Here is a 15,666-nt window from a genome sequence, read left to right as displayed (position 1 = left end):
AAATGTGTCAACGGCATGAAGCAGGATAAAAAGAATACATGGTTGGTGCCGAGATGGAGAAAGTTTATCCGGTTCTGCCCGAAAAAGTAAAATAGGGCTCGCTAAAGCTGGCCCTATTTTCTTTTTCTAAGCCTCACCGGATAAACTTTCTCCATCTCGGCACCAACCATGTATTCTCTTTATTATGATTTTATTTGGATGAAAGTTGATTGTACAACCATGTTGAATAAGTGCTGTGCATTGAATGGACTTGTGCATACATGAGTTTCACTTCTTTATATTGGAAGTGGCATGTTAGTTTCAAGTCAGTATTAAACCATTGTAATAAAAAAGTGATTGTTAAATATTTACCAAATATATGCATGCCACAAATGCATATTTGCTGAATAAAGTGGGTAAAGCAAACTATATCAATTGATTGAAATCTGGTTTAATTTGAGCATTTTCGAAAACATAATTTTAACAACATAAATACAAATAATATATACTTTTTAATTGTGATTATTATAATGTGATATAATTATATAAAATATTTCTAAAGTAAATGGTTGTGTTCAGAATCATGTGTTGAAAAGTATTTATACAATGATTATTTCATAATTAACATATAGTAACTGAGGAAAAGTAACTGTTATATTTTACATCAAACAGAGATGAGACTTCTCTGCTTTAAACATGTGCATAATACACAAATTAACCGTTTATCTATCACACATGCTTGTAATTTGTTGAAATGTATTATTTGTGTAGTTGCAGTTTGTACACGGATGCGTATGTACATTCCTTATTTAACCAAGAATACAAACCAAATAGCATAAACCTAGATAGTCCCTTACAACAAAAATCAAAAAGAATTATACAGGTAGCATATGCATAATTGTAGATATAATTAATAGCTACGTATGATGTCATTTATGATAATGTGTACATCATCAATTTCTTCATTCGTTTTTTACAACCAGACACGACCAATCTGCTCCCATCATTTTTCATACACAGGGTATACGGCATTTGCATATCTACATGATAGGTACATAGAATGTCCCCATCAACAGTGAGGTGTACGATGGAGTTCTTAGCCATACTGCACACCAGCACCGTGTCACCGGGTCCGACGCAGGCCCCCTTTGGTTTCTGTATGTTATCATTAGTGACTGCTCTAGACGTTCCCTTCACGGTGTCGAACATGTACACTGTGTGAGCATCCGTATCAGTCAGTACCAACGTTTTCTTTGAAGGGACATACGTGCACTTGCTTTGCTGTCTTCATGTTTGTACGTCTTCTTATTAAACAGCACACGGTCAAAATCAGACTCCACACCGGTCTGGTTTATCATTCTCACTGGACGTGGATCATCGTATGTGCTCACGACCATGGTAGTTGGGGTCATGCAGCATATGGAGAAGACATAGGTGGATGTGTTTATCTGCCTGGTCAGACTGATGACATTGTCAGAACTCACGTACAGGAGACACACTTTCTTACTATTGGTCGTTACCGCCACCTCACACTGGGACAAACATACAACGTCATATGGATATGCATTGAACTTGTACGGCGTTCCTAGTATCTGTAGTCGGTCATCCATTATGATACATTTCCAATTCATGTTTTCCACGGCTACCAATCTCCCGTCTGGTAGGAAGTCAAGCCCAGAGAGGTAAGGTTCATACAAATCATCTCCAGTCTGTTTGATATCTACAGACACGAGCAGCTCCATGGTGACTGGTTTATTCGGATCTGACTGAGCGCTGTCAGTTGAACAATCTAAATGAAAAATGTATGATCACAATTATAACTAATCGAGAATATCATTAAATAAGTAGTTCAAATATCACATCACTTCATTGTTCTATTACAAATGAAATAGATCAGGATAATATTTTAATTAACTTATTTGACGTATTTAATAATCCACAATTTTAAATGATAAATAATGTAAATCAAGGAGTCATTTCATTTCTTGTAATAGGCGTATATATGCTCGGTGTTTTCTTTTATCTATTTTTTAAAGAAACCGTAGGGATGGTTAAAGTAACATAACTACTCAAAATCAACGAACATTTCGTACAATATTTCGTTAAATAAAGCTAAATAACTAAAAATCAGTGTTCCTTATGGCAATTGCCGAAATTTCAACGCCAGATGTGGTCTGGTAAAATAGATGTTTGTGAATCTAATCATACCACATCTAGCGTTGAAAGTGTGGCAATTGCTATAAGGAACACAGATTGTTTAGGTTTCAATTTTATTCTCTTTACGAAATTTTCGTTGATTTTGAGCGTTATAGAGACTTTTAAGTCGCATACGTTTATAATTGCGGAAAAATTAGCTAGGGGAAAAAAAGTTTTTTATTTGGTATATCGGCAATACGCCTTTGACCATTTTGACAAGTAAAAAAAGCATAATCAAAGTGCATCAGTACAATACAAATACAATCATGCAAATAAACAAACACAAACTACAATGAAAGTGTTCAAACATTATGTACAAACGTGTACGTATTAACAACAACAGCAAAAAAAGAGAAAAGCAAACAAGTAATATATATACAATAAAATTAGGGTTACATACACTATTTATTTAAGAAGCAGCAATTGCTTGTGATTTGTCCTTTGTCATTCTTAATGACTTTATTATGTTGACAAGAGAGTATGTTTTAAAATTTCGTTAAATTTGGCCAGTTTGATCGAATACAATATTTTGTTCGTAGATCTTTATAGATTGGGCAAGTAAGAAAGAAGTGATATTCAGATTCAACAACGTTTGAGTTACATAGTCTACATGTGCGTTGGTCTCTTGGCATGTTATTATATCTACCAGTTTTTATTTCAAGTTTATGGGCGCTAAGTCTAAATCTTGATTAATTTTGTTTGTGATTTTTAGTATTGATGCAATCTAAATATTTTTCATACGCGAATTCAGTCTTAAACATTCTATAGTATTCTAATTTCGGTTGGTTGAATATTGTATCGTGCCAATTTTGGATAAATTGGTCTTTTAAAAGTTGGTTGATATCATTTGAATAATTAAAATTGTTAATAAAATTATTGAATAAAAGTCCGTGTCCTAGATGCTCTAATTGTTGTTTTACAAAGGCACACCACAGAGTTTTGTTATTGTTATTATTATCCATAATAAAATCATTGTAAAGATTACATTGTTCATTATAAACAGTGTGCATAAGAGATTCAGGATTTTGTTTTATTTTAACCCAGTAACTAAGTGCCCGTTGTTTGCATATAATAGAGAGAGGAAATCTGCCTAGTTCGCCTAAGACAGCGGCATTAGAAGTCTGTGAGCGCACACCAAGAATAGTTTTACAAAATTTAAAATGAAGTTTGTCAACTTCATCAATGTTGTAAATTCCCCATATTTCAGATGCATATAAAATAATTGGTTCCACTAAGGAGTCGAACAGAGAAAGTTTTGTTTTGATATCCAGCTTAACTTTGCAAAAAAATGGACGATAAATGGTTGTAAGCTTTTAAGGCTTGTTCATTATTTGCCTTAATTGCTTTTGATATATTACCAGTGTAGTGTAGTTTTAGGCCTAAATAACCAAATTCATCAACAATTTCAATAGCCTGTTGATTAGTATTCCATCTAAATGTACAATTACTTTTCCTTTTTTCGAATATGCAGATTTTAGTTTTGTTTATATTAATTTTTAATCCCCATTTACATGAGTATTGATAGATTGAATTTAATTGCAATTGTAGACATTCTGGATTAGTGGTAAATAATGCAATGTCATCAGCAAATAACAACATAAATATAAATAATACACGTACATCTTTTTCCGTAAAACTATTACCATTTATAGATGTCATAGAAATTGTATGGTGATGACTCATATGAGTATATTTTAATACTTTTGGTTACAAAATAAATAAGTCGTTCCTAAGATATTTATTTCATTAAATAAAGCGAAAACGCAGTTGTAACTTTTTATTAACAATGGGGAGTGCGGATTGATATTTTTCTGACGTATGCATACAATATTTGATCGTCTATTAGTTATTAGCAAGTATAATATATTACTACTCAAAATCAACGAACATTTCGTACAATATTTCGTTAAATAAAGCTAAATAATTAAAAATCATTGTTCCTTATGGCAATTGCCGAAATTTCAACGCCAAATGTGGTCTGGTAAAATAGATGTTTGTGGATACAAAATGCTGGTTTTTATTATGGTTTTAACATGGTACCATTTTAGTGTTCGTGTGTCGTATGTAAAGATATATTCGCAAGTAATTAGCATGGAATTTATTGTGTCCACAAATAAATAAAAACGAGCATTTTGTATCTACAATAATTTATCTAATCATACCACATCTAGCGTTGAAAGTGTGGCTATTACTATAAGGAACACTGATTGTTTAGGTTTCAATTTTATTTTACGAAATACTTTTCGAAATTTTCGTTGATTTTGAGCGTTATAGAGACTTTAAAGTCGCATACGTTTATCATTCTCATAATTGCGGAAAAATTAGCCAGGGGAAATAAGCAAATGAATCAAGTTTTCACCCATTTCCATTTATAGATGTCATAGAAATTGTAAGGTGATGACTCATATGAGTATATTTTAATACTTTTGGTTACAAAATAAAAAAGTCGTTCCTAAGATATTTATTTCATAAAATAAAGCAAAAAAGCAGTTGTAACTTTACCTTTTTATTAACAATGGTAAAGCGAAAAAGCAGTTGTAACTTTACCTTTTTTTATTAACAATGGGGAGTGCGGATTGATATTTTTCTGACGTATGCATACAATATTTGATCGTCTATTAGTTATTAGCAAGTATACTATGTTAATAATATCAGATCAATAATGTAAATACTAATTTATAATCTAGTATTTATAATATGTTTGTACAAGTTCCTTTTGATAAAATTACGTAAAGAGGGATATTTCTCATATTTGCTGACTGTTATCATGAAGTTTGGACGCGTTCCAGCTTTTGATATAAATTTTAATGTGTTTTTTTTCGAACGAAGTTTCATGTTCATTGTTACAAACATATTTTTCTTACTCATAAACGTACATTTAATATGCTATTTGGACATGTTACTATCCTTCGCTTAGAGACTCGACTGATTCAGTTCCAAAATTAGCATGCTTTTGTTTGACGAAAAAAACAACGAAACGAAATAAGCGGCTTAGAACAAACAACTATCCTGTGAATTGAATTTTGTATAGATAATCTATTTTACATGAAAACACCAGTATTTTATGGACGTGTTTTAAAGCAATGCTACTAGCTACGATTGATAAAAAAAGCAATGCTACTAGCTACGATTGATATTGCGCTGATCTTCCATATGTATAGGTGAAACGTCGTAAATTTATGAATGTTCTGAAACATTTTATTATATAAAGCTCTGAATGAATCGTTTTGTATGCTTTATATATGGCAGTTATCGGATAGAGAATGGACATCTAACGAACAACTGCATCGAAAGCTGACAAAGCCTATATGTTGTGTACTCATCAGTTAATAATGAGATATAGTCCGTTGTGTCGATAGCGTATCAATTCGACATACCGACAAATGAATCATTTTCACCTTTAAAACCAGTTGCAATTGTCCGAAATAATGAAAATCATTCATGTTGAAGCGAATCATTAAAAAAAGTAGTTGCAGTGCCTGAGAAAAAATCTTTTTTTCAGCATTTAACAAAAACAAAAAAAGCGAGCGCATATGGTAATTTCTTGCACAATGCATACATTAAAAGTATCTGCACACATAGTGATCGCAGAAAGTTGTTCCGGGCAATACACGTAATTTTAAATCAAAGTTTCGTAGCACTTCAATTCCCGATTGTGATTTATATTGATATGTACAATTAAAACAAAATTAAAGGGTAATTTGAACGAGACAAATGGTTCAATGAGTAAATGTACTTAGATGAGTTATCTGACACTAATGAAGTGCGTTTTTATTGTTTAATAATTGAGTATAACAACTGTTGTTTCAAACTCCAAGAGATTGTGAAAAGAAAAAACATATCTTAGTTTGTAGACAAATCACGCTTTGACAACGATTTTGAAAGGATTAACAAGAAAATAATGTATTCAATCGTTTTCAAGTTTGTAACGCTTTCTAAGTGTATCAATATAAAAACTATGATAATTCGTAAAAACATAATTGAGTAACGTATGTAGTGTTATATTGCTCTTTGTTAAAATAGTTCTTTTATGTATTAAAATTGGACACAAAAGTTGGACCATTGATAATTCGTCAATCTTTGAACATTGCCTGTATTGTTTAAATATGCATCGCGTGACTCAATGTCAGTGTTTACACATACGCGCATACCTTTATTTAAATTTGTTGTTTCCGCTTTAACTTCAGAAGATTCTTGTATTTCCGTCAAATATGTTTGCACAACATCTGAAAGAAAAAAAACTATTAATAGAACATGTATATTTCAAAACCACACAAAGTCCGAGACAGCATGCAGTTTAATGGAATCGACAGTAGTAAATAATATTTTTACATGTGTGTATAATATATGATGGGGATTGGTTTTGGTCAACGTGAAACGGACTGAAATATAACAGTATAAGATAAGAAACTGTATTACAATATAAAGGTGTGACAATTTGATAAATTTATGCCAAAGCGATTCACATTACATTTAAACAAACCACGATTTGTGTGAATCCTAATCACCATTAAAAATTCTGACATTGTAAAAACTAAAAAACAAAAAAACACGACTATCGGACGTGTATTTTTTTAGCACAACGTTGTTATTGTATCACAATTTAAGGAAACAAACCTGTATGGTGTCGCTCTACTTGCAGTTTTATAATGCCTTCTTCTTTAAGAAGAGATAATAACTGTTTTGAAAAGTCTAAGGAAACAGTTGAAGTGACAAATTTGCTTCGCTGCTCGGTTATATTGCTTGTTATATCTTTTATTTTCTCCTTGATAATTTTGGCCATGATATACTTTTGTTGCGGTGTTCCATGTTCGACAAGAGCAGAACTAACCGGAAGCAGTTCATTAATGTTTTCCTTCACGTTCGAAGAAGATTTATTTATTTCGCCTAAACGCTTCATCTCATCCGCTTTAAAAGTATCCGCCTCTTCAATCATCTTTGTTTTGGCCTTATCAAATAGCTCGATAATACGACCCCTCATTTCATCAATCTGTTTTGCAATGCTCGCAGTGGTCTCACTCAATACATCTTCTGATAGCTTACACTCCGCCCCGATTGAGGCAATTTCGTTCTCAAGTTTTAGAAGCGTCTTGTTCAAGTGTTGGAGTTCTTGACCTTCTTTGCTTGATATACTGGCCAGTTCATCGACGTTGTCGCACTTCCTGTGTTTGAATGAACATGTATTGCAGCAGAGTTTTGAGTGGTCTTCACAGAAAAACTTGATCTTTTTACCGTGCTCTTGGCACATATTCATACCTTTCATGTTCACCTCAACAGGGGTCGAATTCACACTTTCAATGACAACCATCTTATGTTCTCCAGGTTTATATATTTCGTGAAGATGACTACACGGACCACACAGATGTTCGTTGCACACTTTGCAGATCACAGAAGCTGTATTTGCAGATTTCTTTCTCATACACGGCTCGCAAGATCGGATGACAATACAATCTCCTGTCATGTCACTTGACACGTCAACACCTGCATCGATATTTCCTCCTTCAGCCATTGTTATGTGTATGTTAATATTACTAAATAGCTTTATTGCATTGTTCGGTACATAATATTAGCGTTCTATAATTCGCGTTGAAATTAAATATAAGTCTTCTCGGTTAAGTTAATATTTATTCCCTTGCTTCTCCATATACCTGTTAAATGTTTATATGAAATCGAAAGTACTTTCGATTTCAAAATAATAATCGGACGCTTAACGAATGTGATGTTACGTATAATTTGTAGGTAATCGGCTGTTCTTAATACACAAACCGATACACAAAATGTAACTTCATTAAAGGCACTGTTAAATCTGACAATTTACAACAGAAATCCCGGAACATCTATAGTTTAGCATTCACCACATTAGTAAACGAACTTTACCAATCTCCACGCAGAGTTGTCGTTCCTTGCTCTCACATACAGTAATGTAACCGTCGTGCAAGAGATTGGAACTTTACCTGGATAGGAAATATTTTACTGCAGGCCATTTAAAACGAAAGGCTTAACTTGATGTACGTAACTTGATCTGTCTAGTTTCTTTTCATACCGTTCATGAGTAAATTGTTCTAATATCCAGTGTGGCCATACCACGTGGTCCGTGACGTTATTTTGGCTAGCACGTCAAGTAGAAAAATGTAAACATTGCCTCCGCTTAGAAACGTTAAGTCCACGTAAGTTTCTTATTATTTACTCTATTTTGACGAAATAAAGCGCAGGCTATGGGAAAATATGAGCTCTATTCCCGGTTATATAAATATTTGACACCAGATAAGTAGTTTAGTCTATCATTCGAGGCAAATTGTTAGTTTTTACGTTACAATGCACGCAAGCACGACAAGCACGTTTTAAATCTTTCAACATATCTATTCAATATTCCTTTTTGCAGTGCACTAATATATGAGGACGTTAATAATTCGATATAAAATGTGTTTTGTCCAAAAAATATCTTAAAACACCATCTAATAACATTTCTAATGAACACCAACAATTTGGCAAACACGACAAGCAACGAAATTAAAGGCAGGCACGACAAGTCGATATTCGGCTAAAACGACTAGTATTTTTAAGTGGAGAATTGGTAACTTCCATGTTGTCAAATAATATATCAATTAATGAAATCTGTGTGACCCTTGAATAGTTCGTGTCTATTTACTGTCTTGTGAGATGTTGTGCCCTGTCCTGTGTGCGTTCAGCCATGTATAATGTATATAAAGTAACGTGTTTAAGATTTTAAAACAGAACAAATGAACTCAATCTGCTGACTACTGAATCGAAATTCAGACATGATGTAACCATAACTAAGACTCTTCGCCCATGAGGAATGAAGGATAATCAATTTAGTATTTATATTACCGAGTACAGTTTTTGGTAAAACGTATAAACAAGTATGCATTCATACGGAACATATTTGTGCGGTCAAAATATGCCTTTTATAGTTTATAGTCACTTTATGATGATATACTACACTGCTTTTTCCCAAGTTGTTTTCATATACAGAAAACATGTTGACTATATATTTGGAACAATCGCAAAAGTGTCAAATTAAAATATGCCGACCAACCTATCTTTTTTGTGATGTAAATAAAACAAGATAAAACTTTAAATAAACAAAAGAAAAATTAACATTGTTAACACATTCATATTTGAACTACATGTATAATTAAAACGTTATGTTTTGTTTTCGTACAATATTTATTTTTCCTTTGTAGGAATAATGAGACCAAAAACCAACACTCAAACTCGGAAAGCGAAGCAAGCGTTCCCAGACAAGACGTCAGCAACACGAATGCCCAACGTGGATGTAATCCTCGATCAAAACCAAAGATGAAATATTCAATAAAGTGAAATATGAATACAAAAACACACATAATGTTACTCATCACACAGTCCCAGTCGAAATGCTGTTGCTAGGTGAACATTAGGAGTACGGTGGGATAGTGCGAGAAGAAGCGAGAGCAAGTTGTTACCTACTTATAGACTTGGACTCGACATGAAAGAAATTTAATCAGATACCCCCTTTCTGTAGAATTCCTTGTTTTTGAGGGATTGCAATCAAGTAGCTTGACTTGAGATAAAACAGACATTTAAATATATATTTATTCATGTGCATAATGTGTGTTTTAATTTGTCCATTACTTAATGTAATGGAAGTGCTGAATATTTACTTCAGTCAAATAAATGTTAATGTTATGTGTTTCTTGTCGCTTTTGTAAATCCGATCACAATTGCTTACAAATAATTGATTAAAGCTTTAAACATCATTGAGTCAAACGTTGTTTGTATAACTCTTAAAATGTTCGAAAACTATCAAATATTTCAACTGCCAACGACAAAAGATAATACTTCATTTTATATATCGTGTGACAGAGATAATTGAGAATTTTGGGATAAAAGTAATGTTTAATATAACACAAATGCTCATTTGACTTTGCTTTTTTTCGTGTGATTTCATCCATGCAGTTAAAGAACAACGAAGATTTGCTCCCTTTTTGTGAGAACCAATTACATGGAATCTGCATACATTTTGAACCGATTTGTTTTGTTTTCATTCATTTTATTTCAGAAATGCACACTACGCAGTGTATGTTGTATGGTTTTTTTTATTAATGAAACAATATAAAATGGCATCATTTAATCACACGTAAATCACAAACTAAATCACTATTGCTATAATATAATTGTAGCGCTAACAAAAAATAAAATGCAATAAAAATAAAGAAACGCAACAAGTAAACATCATGGTATAAACTGATAAGATTCAAATGTAAATTATGACTGAGATTTGATGATAAAGCTATTATCACAACTTTTAAATCACGGGTAAATCACAAATGAATCACAGACAGGTGAAACCACCTTTTACAAGTCATTTGTGTTTATGCCCGTAGTACCTACAAAGTGAGCTGATAGTTTTGTAGGGGGCTTTGCACACTCTGCAGACATGTGTTTTGTCTTCACTATATGTTTTCAGATTTTCTCGCATATGCGCCCGAGTATTTGTCTTGTGCTTACATATCTCACACACTATCGCTCGAGAGCGCAAAATGACAATGACCCGTGTCTCTGTTATTGTTGTCTAGATGGAAATGCAGCCCCGCGACAGTTAAAGGGTAACATCCCAACGTGTGATCTTTCATGATATACCAAATTGCGTCTGTGCTTATATCCTCTGGCGCATATAGCACATATATATCGCGCTTCTGCCGCCATGTTGTGTATCTGAAAACATACAATATGTTATATCAAATCTATATGCATTTTTATTCTGTATTCACCGTGCTGTCATTAGAGTATTATAATCATATACATGAAATGTATATGTCATGTGTGTTACTGTTTCAAATATTTCATCCACTTAACCATACATAACAACAAGACAATGGGCATTACTAAATCTACATGTTAAAGCAATAAAAATCAACGTTAACAACAGTACAGTTTAATCCTTGCAATGACCTTAACAGTTGGAAAGAACATTGACATAACCAACAGTAGGATCAATCGAAAGCCAAGTTAACTGCAACTCCGATCAATATTTCACTTGTTATGAATCTATATGTGTGCATTGAGGATTGTTTTATCAAAACGTTCAGCAATATGCTACTAACCAAATGTTACTAATATTATCCTTTCAAAAATACAAGTGCAAATAAACGTCATCATCTTTCAAAAAAGTAAACAACGATCAAAGAAACATGTGTCGATATGTTGCGTCAAATGCGCCATTTTATAGCAATCAGTTCGTTCTTACGATAGTGGAGTTATTGTGGATTGTTCATCGAAATCGAAAGATTAAATTGAAACCAGAATCCAGAAGGGTGTGGCAGACAGTCGCCAGATTAAGTTGGAACTTTTTGTCAGACATATAGTCTCTCTATCAGATTCCGAGGCTTGTTTTTTTGTGAAGGTTACACATTTTGTATAGCACTTGTGCAAGACAGCTTCGAAGCTATTTTATTTGTTGTGTTTTATGTGCCGGTCAAGAAAATGTTTTGGAATTCTATTTATATTTTTTGTTTATTAACTCGACAATAACATCGCTTCAGAAACATAATTTATAACAACTAGTCGTTTTAGCCGAATATCGACTTGCCGTGCTTGCCTTTAATTTCGTTGCTTGTCGTGTTTGCCAAATTGTTGGTATTCATTAGAAATGTCATTAGATGGTGTTTTAAGATACTGTTTTCGGACAAAACACATTTTATATAGAATAATTCACGTCCGCATATATTAGTACACTGCAAAAATGAATAAAACGGATATTTTGGAAGATTTAAACTGTGCTTGTCGTGCTTGCGTGCATTGTAACGTAAAAACTAGGCATTTGCCTCGAATGATAGACCAAACTACTCATCTGGTGTCAAATATTTATATAACCGGGAATAGTGCTTAACTTTACCCATAGCCTGCGCTTAATTTCGTCAAAATAGAGTAAATAATAAGATACTTACGTGGATTTGAATTTTCTTAGCGGAGGCAATTTTTACAATTTTCTACTTGTCGTGCTAGCCAAAATGACGTCACGGACCACGTGGTATGGCCACACTGATATCTGCAAAGTAATAAAATGTATCAGCATTGCACTTATTTTTGCTTCTTACGAACTAAATGTAAAAGTGTTTTCATGAATGTTTGCTTAATATGCAGTTATTATACCCCCATTACTGGTAATGGGGGCTATATAGGAGTCACTTTGTCGGTCTGTCTGTCTGTCGGTCTGTCTGTCTGTCGGTCTGTCTGTCCCGAAAATTTCATCCGATCTTCACCAAACTTGGTCAGAAGTTGTATCTAGATGATGTCTAGGTCAAGTTTTAATATGGGTCATGCCACGTTAAAAACTATGTCACGGGGTCACTTAGTGCGTTTTTAACCGAAAGTTTGTCCGGACCATAACTAAGTCATTTATCGTTAGATTTTGAAATGACTCGGTACATTTGTTCACCATTACTGGACGGTGTGTCGCGCGAAAGAATTACGTCAATATCTCCAAGGTCAAGGTCACACTTTGAGTTCAAAGGTCAAATGCTTGTCCGGGTCATAACTTTGTTGTTTATTGTGAGACTGTAAAATTATTTGGCACATTTGTTCACCATCATGGGACGGTGTGTCGCGCGAAAGAATTACGTCGATATTTCCAAGATCAAGATCATACTTTGAGTTCAAAGGTCAAAAAAGGCAATAAAGGAGCTTGTCCGGGCCATCACTATGTCTTTCATTGTGAGACTTTAAAACCATTCGGCAAATTTGTTCACCATAATTGGACGGTGTGTCGCGCGAAAGAATAACGTGGATATCTCCAAGGTCAAGGTCACGCTTTGAGTTCAAAGTTCGAAAATGGCAATAAATGAGCTTGTCCGGGCCATAACTATGTCGTTCATTGTGAGATTTTAAAATCATTTGGCACATTTGTTCACCATCATAGGACAGTGTGTTGCGTCAAAGAATTACTCCAATATCTCTAAGGTCAAGGTCACACTTTGAGTTCAAAGTTCGAAAATGGCAATAAATGAGTTTGTCCGGGCCATAACTATGTCGTGCATAGTGAGATTTTAAAATAATTTTGCACATTTGTTCACAATCATTGGACAGTGTGTCGCGCGAAAGATATACGTCAATATCTCCAAGGTCAAGGTCACACTTCGAGTTCAAAGGTCAAAAATGGCCATAAATAAGCTTGTCCGAGCCACAATCATTGCAAGGCGTGTCATACTAAAGAATTAGTTCGATATCTACAACATCAATGTCACACTTTTAGTTCAAAGGTCAAAAATGGCCGGCCATAACTATGTCATTCATTTTGAGATTTTAAAATTACTCTGTACGTTTAATGTTCACAACCATTTGATAGCATGCACAATAGTCTGTGCCAATGCTGCATGTGGGGGTATACGTCACATCTGTGACAAAGCTCTAGTTGAATAAGACATTTAAAAAATAGTTATACGTTGATAACGTTCATCTGTCTTAATCAATTATGCACATAGTAAATAAAAATGCTGACTTAACAATGTCACCGTACTCACGCACAGGAAACCATTGTGACTAAATGACCGTCAATGTGTCAAACTGTTCAATTAATTGAGTCTATAATAATTAGATTGTCCGATTTGCGACCGCAGTTAGAAGGTGATTCGCTGGTATTCCGTTACTGACATACATGTGTGCACTTAATATTGATTAACCAGCAAACCCAGGAAAGGTTCCAGTTGATGAACCGACAGCCTTAGTATAACTGAAATAATGTTGAAAACGGCGAAAACCCTAACTGAGTTGAACACAACTAAACCAAAACCTTATTGTATTGAACGCAGAGTGCCTGAAGATGTGGATAGTGTTATATGAATAAAACATAGTACAACCATGAATAACACAATTTGTAAACTGTCTAAAATTACTATATTAATATTTAGTACGATTGGTAATCATCATCGGGAAAGTATATTATTTGTTTCAAATGTGATTTCTTTAATATATATCAATATATTTAAAAAGTACAATCAAGCTAACTTAATTATGAGTTGTATTAATGGAATGGATCATGCACTTAATCAACACTTCTATGTTAGCTTTAGCGAAAGTGTGTTAAAAAAACAATCATGAACTGAAAAGGTTAAAATGGGGTATTTTCTTAAATATGGCAATAACTTGATTATGAATATCTTAATCCATTTAATAGTCAATGCTTTCAATAAAAAATGCACATTTGAATCTTTCAAATACATTTTGACTTGAAAAGCTAGGGATCCATTAAGTTTTTAAAAATCCCATTGTTTCAACGTTTTATCTGGACCCATCTTTTCGAATACTGAAAATATCAACGTGACAGGCTGATCATTAATGATTCATGCTTATGTGCAGTAGTACAAAAATGGCTGCAATAACAGATGTGTCCTATAACGAATTTGCTTGAGTATTTCAAAAGGTCTTCAGCCACGAACGGCTCAAGTGAGAGCAATGTGATCTGTAATAAGAGTACAGCAAATGATTGGTTAGATGTTCTGAACTCAAGTGAAAACATGTTACGCTTTTAAACATACGCAATGTCTTCCGCTGAATCATTTTTGGTCAGTTTAGTGCATACATACTGACTCGGTCAAACCTTCTGTATTACCACTATAGGAAAATTATACAATACTGCTACTTCATTAACGTAGGCTGCCATAACTAAAAGTAGAGTTTTTGATATTATGTACTCTGAGCAACATAAAAACAAGTGGTGTAAACTAAAGCTAAAGTTCCTTTTCTTCTCTATATCCTTTTTACCACAACGATTGCAACGAGGGCCAATTTATTAAAACGTAAGTTAATAATAACCATATCCAATTTTGAAACGCATATGATAATACTCGGTAGATAAAAGACTATCAAGAAACAGAACAGTATAAAACTGATAACCAGATTAAAAACAGAAATATTGTAAAATATTAAACCACTGGGTCCGTGCTTATTGTGTACTTACAGGTTTTACTGAGCAAAACTTTGTGATGAATGCTGGTTCCCAGCGGGTGGCTGCAGATAGAGGAATCATCCTGCTAGCGCCGGATACCAGTCAACGTGAGTCTTTACTTGAGGCACGAGGTACATGTTCTGATAGAAAAAAGTTCTACATCCCTTTATGATCTTTCTATACTTAGGATCCGGGTCTTGATGAAACTTCGAATCTGGCTGTGTTTCTTAAACTAGGTCATTAGGTTTTGAAAAAAAGTCGTTACAACTCAAGTAGCCACATTTATGAAACCGTACAACAATACTGCAATAATAACTCATGAAGTCTTAAACTGACTTACAACACATAGTAAAAATAAGAAGTTGGAATGTCTGGTGTAAGACCCATATCCTTAGTTCATATATCTTGGTCAAACTTAGTTTCAAATATTGATTTTGGTCGATAAGTCACAATACGACACAGAAAAGTAGATAAAAGTGGCTAAAATAATAAAATATGCATCAAGTGGAAATGTTTATTGTAAGTGTTTCTGTTTTATTTGGAAAACA

The 15,666-nt window shown here is 33.7% G+C and overlaps 1 protein-coding gene across 4 annotated transcripts in view; it reads right to left on the bottom strand.

The window, feature by feature from the left end:
- Nucleotides 1-485: 485 nt before the first annotated feature.
- LOC127833809 (uncharacterized) overlaps nt 486-15,666 on the bottom strand; it is a 104,067-nt gene continuing 88,886 nt past the window's right edge. For 2 of the 4 annotated variants that reach the window (XM_052359259.1, XM_052359260.1), the window contains exons 2-4: nt 6,793-7,656; nt 6,327-6,401; nt 486-1,768 (exon numbers count right to left, since the gene is read on the bottom strand). In XM_052359259.1, coding sequence (XP_052215219.1) covers nt 1,215-1,768; nt 6,327-6,401; nt 6,793-7,656 — 1,493 coding nt within the window. In that variant the 3' untranslated portion in view covers nt 486-1,214. The remainder of the gene's footprint in view (nt 1,769-6,326; nt 6,402-6,792; nt 7,657-15,666) is intronic. The other 2 variants (XM_052359261.1, XM_052359262.1) reach the window with 2 other exon arrangements.

The sequence above is a fragment of the Dreissena polymorpha genome, chromosome 6, assembly GCF_020536995.1.
Source record: "Dreissena polymorpha isolate Duluth1 chromosome 6, UMN_Dpol_1.0, whole genome shotgun sequence".
NCBI lineage: Eukaryota > Metazoa > Mollusca > Bivalvia > Myida > Dreissenidae > Dreissena > Dreissena polymorpha.
Note: the sequence above shows the minus strand (reverse complement) of the source record. Positions and strands in the feature narration are given on the sequence as shown.